Source organism: Lactuca sativa, chromosome 9 (assembly GCF_002870075.4).
Source record: "Lactuca sativa cultivar Salinas chromosome 9, Lsat_Salinas_v11, whole genome shotgun sequence".
In the NCBI taxonomy this organism is placed as follows: Eukaryota; Viridiplantae; Streptophyta; class Magnoliopsida; order Asterales; family Asteraceae; genus Lactuca; species Lactuca sativa.
In genome coordinates, this window is record NC_056631.2 from 190,914,792 (window position 1) to 190,921,727 (window position 6,936).

At 33.5% G+C, this 6,936-nt stretch overlaps 1 protein-coding gene across 1 annotated transcript; it reads left to right on the forward strand.

The window, feature by feature from the left end:
* The first annotated feature begins 2,954 nt into the window (after window positions 1–2,954).
* On the forward strand, window positions 2,955–6,274 carry LOC111909010 (heterogeneous nuclear ribonucleoprotein 1). Its single transcript, XM_023904807.3, has 5 exons — window positions 2,955–3,318; window positions 3,451–3,568; window positions 3,791–4,015; window positions 4,091–5,282; window positions 5,708–6,274. Exons 3-5 carry the CDS (start codon window positions 3,794–3,796, stop codon window positions 5,719–5,721), a joined length of 1,428 nt encoding a protein of 475 aa, XP_023760575.1. The 5' UTR covers window positions 2,955–3,318; window positions 3,451–3,568; window positions 3,791–3,793; the 3' UTR covers window positions 5,722–6,274.
* The last annotated feature ends 662 nt before the right edge of the window (window positions 6,275–6,936 follow it).

Genomic DNA, 6,936 nt, shown 5'->3' on the forward strand with positions numbered 1-6,936 from the left:
AAAAGGGCTTGACTTAAACTTTTAAAATACTAGGGGTTTAATATTTTAATAAATTAAACTTTTAATTTGATTAAATTAAAACCTTTAAAATACTAGGGTTCTAGAATTTAAGATTTCAAAATTAAACTATTTAATTAAATTTAAAATTCTGAAACCAAAGGGGTATTTTTAAAACTTTTCAAAAATACTAGGTTAAAATTTTAATAATTAAATTATCCATTAATTTTACCTTTAATAAAAATTCAATTTTAGACAGAAAAACGAATTAAGGTAATAATCCTAATCAAGCTAAGATTATCAAAATCAAAAAATCAGGGATCTGACAGGCCAACTCGTCGAGTCCGAGCAATGCACTCGTCGAGTTGGGCCAACTCGTCGAGTTCTATGAACAGAATGTCGATTCTTCCCCCTTCTTATTTGAACGATTCACAATTACATAAAGTTCAACTGAAAAAACATCCTAGGCTCTGATACCACTAAAGGGTTTTGAGCATAACTACAAATCTTATGTGTTCATGCAATCATATAATTAAGGATCTAGGTTTTCACTAGTTGAACATGCAAACTTGAATACAAAAGAGAAACCCTAGGAAGCTAGTATATGATTCGAAATCTATACAAAATAGGGTTTAGATGTGTACCTTACTTGTTATGTAGTAGTAACAAGAAAACCTTGTAGATCTTGAACTCTTGAAAGCAAGTGCCTCAAATGTAACACGATCTAATGGCTTACAAACACTCTTTACAAGAGGATGAGAGGAGAGAGGATGGAATACTCCTAGAAATTTGGATCTTCTAGGGTTAGAAGCATTGGGAGGCCGAAAAGCACAAGGGTTAGGTTCTTTATATACTTGTGGTTGCTTAGTCCCAAAGCTAGGGTTTGCAGGAGGAAACCCTAATTTACTGCTTAAGGCCTAAGCAACCCATGAACACCTCTTCTAGAAGGCCTTTAGACGAAAACTTATAGGGCCTCCCTATAATTTTCGTCCACTCCTATCTAAGGAGTCCAAGAGCCCAGTTTCACAGCTATCAATGATTTGCAAAACAACCCTTGTACTTTTAATTAATTCCTTTAATCCTAAAATTAATTCCAAATTAATTTCTGATAGAATATTAATTAAATCACATGAACTATAATTAATATATTATTCTCATAACATATTATAAATCATTCATATCAATTTATTATTCCAAATAATAAATTCATCTTCTCTCCAAAACTCATCCTGTCAAGTTGCAAGAGTGAAGGTAACCGAAAATGATTTGTGCTTTTATCAAATCAAGTATATACCAATAATAGTTATGAGATTAGACACCTAATCCAACAAAAATTAGCATGAACTTCAAGATATAACGATGTTCTTTGTTGCAAACTTAAAAAAAAAAAACAATTTGCTTTAACTTGCTATTAGGTCACATGCCATGGTCTTATAAAAGCAACAAAAAACAATATACTTTTGTTACAAACAATTTTTTTTTTCAAAATTATGTTTGATGTCATGGTCATTAAATGTTAAATTACAAAATTAAAGTTAATGTTGATGCCATGGTCATTATAAGATAGATCACAAACATTTAAGTTATTCATATTGCATGTTATGAGTCTATTTAAATATTTTATCATGTTTTAAACCTCATTCTTCATACAATATCACTAAAATAAATAGTAAATTCACATATGATATATGTCTAGAAATATCATTTTAGTCCTCGGTGTGTGTCGTCTATTATAGAAACTTATGCTTTCAAAAATCAAAGGTTCAAAGCCAAAACAACATGATATGAGTTTTCTACAATAATCGAAAAATGCAACAATTATAATCCGTTGTTTGTCCATTTCAAGTAAAACATCGATTTTCTTACTAATATTTAAACAAACTCTTTGAAATATTCCCATGATGTACAAAAATAAAAAGCATTTGAACCATGTTGGATCTGGGAGTGATGCATAACCAACATTCATTCATGAAACTTCTTGGATTTGATATGTTTTAATCCTTCAAGACTTAAACTACCACTACCGTAAAAAAAATACGCAACAACTTCCTGTAATAAATACAAATAAACACTTTAATCCCAAGTTTTTTACTCATTAGTAAAAGGTAAATATTTAAGATTTATTGCAATGCCATTGATCCTTGACATACATCACGTGACAACCTCTTTATTTTTCCAAGTTTTCCACCGGTTTTTACACTATATTGTCATACTTACAAAAACTAAATAAAAAAAAAAACTAACAATATACTTGCAAAAACTAACCAATTTTTTAATAAATCTTACTAAAGTTACAAAAAAGAACTCTCACGCGGTCTAAAGTTAATTTCACAACATGTAATGTTTTTCCAAAACCTTTAGTTTGGTTTATGAATGAATAAAAAATAGTTATAATTAAAAAAACACTCAATAACCGACAACGGCTTGGCTCTGAGCTCTAGAATATTGTATTAAACAAAAAAAATTATAGTTGATACCTCTTAAAATTTAAGATACGATTAATATGATTTATAATATAGTATAAAATATAAGATATAAGATTATATGTTTTAGAACTTTGATTCCTTATATTGGTTATTTTGACAATGTACAAATTTTTCTTATAAAATTATCAAATCTAATTTAAAACAATGGTAATTTTTCTTGATTATTCCATAATCCTATCTTTATATAATGCTTCGGTATCAAATCAAATATACAAAATACAATTTAATAAATATAAATGAAATTTAAGTCAAATTGTAGACACAACACAAAAGTAAAATCCCACGAACAAAGTGATCTCAACCGTCCATCAATCATCTCTACCAGCTGAAATGTCGCAAACATTGCTACATGACCATCATCATGACCATACGCTGTGCTTATGCCATATGCATGTACATAAGACTGATACATGGGATTGTAGTACCAAAGGATTTTCCCAATAAGTATATAAGGATCGAATTGGAGGAGATGCACTCCTTCCATTTATCAGATCAAACACCCAAAATTATTTCTCTTTTTTCCTTTTCTTTTCTCTCTCTTCCCCTCTTTTCTCTCTCACACACACTACCGCATATATTCATCATTCCAATTAATTATAGAAATTTGATCTTTTTTTCTACATCTTCCATTTTATACATACAATACAAAGAAGAAGAGAGAAGCTCACATCAAGATTTCTTTCTCAAAAGGACATATTATTCTGAAATCGAAATTGAAATCTGAACAACCTACAAAAACGGAGGGGCAGTATCGAGGAGGATGAACGTGCCCTCGGTTCTAATTGCTCCTCCTCTCAGATCTTAATTGTTAATCGTTTCGAGATTTGTCATCTGGGTATTTCTTTAATCGGCTTTGTTTTTTGTATTCGATTTGATTTTTTTTATTTTATAATTTTTTTTTTAATTTTTTGCTAAAAGTGTGTTTCTAGATTGATTGATTTCCTTCATCTGTGCAACCCCTTTTCAGGAGGACCTGAATTGGTGTTAGATTGGTCGCCATCGAGGGATCCGATGTTTTCCTGATTGAATCCGATAATACCCATTTTATATTAGGCGTATTAATCTCTGTGTAACTTAAAATTAAGGTATATTGCTTTTAATCTATGTTTGTTTGATCTGCATTTTCGCTTCATAAACTTGAAATTTTTAGGTGAATCGAATTCTTAATTGCAATGAGAATTCTCGATCATTCCGGAACCAATTTCGCACCAATATCTACGCTATGTTGAAAATTGTTCAAACCCTTTTCCGATTAAAAGCTTTATCGAAGAAATTCACGTTGCTGATCGATTAATTTTGTTGTATAGAAAATGCAATCGGATCTCGGCAAGCTATTCATCGGCGGGATATCATGGGATACAAACGAAGAACGCCTCCAGGAATATTTCAGTAGCTTCGGTGAGGTCTTGGAAGCCGTAATCATGAAAGACCACACCACCGGACGTGCCCGTGGTTTTGGTTTCGTCGTCTTCTCCGATCCCGCAGTCGCTGAACGAGTTATCAAAGAGAAACACAACATCGATGGCAGAATGGTAATAATTTCTCCAATTCCTTTTCTTACTCAATCTCTCCATCATTCTGAACACAAAGCTTCAAATTTCCACCAGGTCGAAGCAAAAAAAGCCGTTCCAAGAGACGATCAAACCACAATGAGTAGAAACAGCGGTAGCATTCAAGGTTCACCTAATCCAAATCGAACTAGAAAGATATTTGTAGGAGGGTTAGCTTCAACAGTCACTGAAACCGATTTCAAGAGATACTTTGAGCAATTCGGGACAATTACAGACGTTGTGGTGATGTACGATCATAACACACAAAGACCACGAGGATTTGGATTCATAACTTATGATTCAGAAGAAGCTGTAGACAAAGTACTCCTAAAAACTTTCCATGAACTCAATGGCAAAATGGTTGAGGTCAAACGAGCTGTCCCTAAAGAACTTTCACCTAGCCCTAATCGCACCATGCTTGGTGGATACCCGTATGGATTGGGTCGAACCGGTAACCTTTTTAACGGGTATACCCATGGACCCTATGATGGTAGATTCAGTCAAATTCCTAGAAGTGGGTTTGCAAATTTTGGAATGGGGTTAAATTTTGAACCAAGTATGAGTATGAGTAGCCCTAATTACAATAGGAGTTTAGGGTATGGAAGAGGAATGAGTCCTTATTTTGTAGGGGGTTCAAATCGGTTTGTGGGTCCCATTAGTTTTGATGGTGTGAATGCTTTGAATGGTGGAAATGGTGGGAATGGAGGGAATACTTCTTTTTTCAGTTCGACTCCTAGGAATTTATGGGGTAATGGAGGGTTTAATTACGGGTCAAATTCAAGTGGTTCAAGTGGTTATGTTGGGTCGGGGAGTGGGGGTATTGGCGGGGGTATTTTCGGGAATTCTGGTCTTAATTGGGGTTCATCTCCGGTTGTTGGTGGTGGAGGTGGCGGTGTTGGTGGTGGTGGTGGTGGTGGGAATTCTTCTAGTGGGAATCTTGGGTATGGTGGAGGTGGTGGTGATGGTGGTTTTGGTTTAGGAGGTGGTGGTGGTGGTTATGGTAGAAATGTTGCTAGTAGTGGGGTGGCGAATGGTGGTTTTGAAGGGCCTTTCTCCGAGTTTTATGGTGGTGGTGGCGGTGGGAGTGGCGGCTCCGTGTATGGTGGTGACCCGACTTGGCGGTCAGGGAATAGTGAGCAAGAGGGGTCGGGTTCGTTTGGTGGGTATGGAATTGGTGGTGATGGCCCTGAGGCTAAAACTTCTCCTGGTTATGTTGGTTATAGTGTTGCCAAACGACACCCAAATAGAGGTATCAAGAATTCACTATCTTATTCTTTGTTTAAATTACTCATGAATCTTGAATCTTGATGGATATTTGATATAGAACTAAAAAATACTTTGAAAATAACTATGGGATCCTATAAAATCAAAATGCTAGCTATAGAAGAAGATCAAGAACTTTAAAGATTGAATCTTTTTACATCAAGTTATGGTTCTACTTCTTTTCTTTAAGCTTCCAAGGGTATTTTCTTGTAAAAAAGAGGGTAAATTCAAGATTTTGATCAAGAAATAAGGATTTGTAATTCTCTCATGTAATAAAAGAGGAAAAAGATTCAAACCCATATTTGCCAAGGGTATTGGTTGGTTAAAATATCATTCAAGCTAAAAACTTTATAATGGATTAAACAAATCTTTTAATGATAAACTAATTTCACCATTTTTTTTTTGGTACAGGAATTGCTGGCTAGTTTGGAGTTCAAAAATATGCTATAGTAGATGGAAGTTTGGTGTATCCCCATGTTAGCACACGTTTTAAAGTTTAAAAAAAAATTAAAAAAAAAGTTGGGTATCTTCTGAAGAGATAAGTAGAGTGCTCTTTTAGAGATAGAAGGCGTATAAGCGAGTTATTTTCGTGTTCTTTTTTTCTTTTATGGATTGAATTTGAGTTACATTTTTGGTCTTGTTTTTTTGAGTGAGATGTAAAATCAGTTTGCGGCGTATAGTCAAAATGTGTATCATCTTGCATCTCTGGTGAGACGGGCGATGCATAAAAAGGGATCGAGGATATGAGTTTCATTTGTAAGGTTTTAGGTTTTCTTTTACAAAAAAAGAAAAAAAAAACTGCAAACTTGTAGTTAGATCTTTGTCTCCCGTCTTTGTCTTTGTTTTTAGATCTTGTTTTTGTTGTTTCTGCTAAGAATTGCAGCTGGATTCTTGTTGGTTTTACTAGTGTGAAACATTTGAGGGATACTCATCTAGGGTTCCCATTAATAAGTTACTTGAACTATGTTGTTTCTTTGATTTAGGGTGTTATTATTTACATGAAAGATTGGTTTTTTTTAGTGAAGTTATGACTTTGTTTGGATGGTGCTATGACCACACACATTTATGTGCTTGATGTGACCAACGAATTTCTGCCTCTAGACTTGGATTTGAAGATTGGCATAAAAATATTTGATTTATACTTCTATGTTTTGTTTTGGAAACTTCCCTAATAAGGGTTTTGAGACAGCTTTTGTGCATTGATTAATCCATGTTGTGAACATGATGTTATGTTTCATGTCTTGGAGTTAATGTAGACGAACTTTTATGGCTACATGCCTTGTTGCATGTTGTTAGGATTTGAACACGAATCTGTGTGTTACTTACCATATTTTTTATGTATTATTGAGTCACCACAACTTAAATTAAAGGTTTATTTCTATCAATTACGCCCAAAATAATATTGATTTGGTTTTAAAGATTCTTTACTTTTAGTAAAAATTACAAAAAGTAGAAACATGCTTTATGCTACCAAGGAAGGCATAATACATTATTTTATTTTAACAATCATGAAGGTCGTTAACAATGATCACTTGGGATTAACATTTCAAGGGGAATTTTTCGGATTCGAATACCATATGATATAATGTTTAAAAAAAAATTGCAATGCACTTTTAGTTTACAAATAGTAACAATAAGTA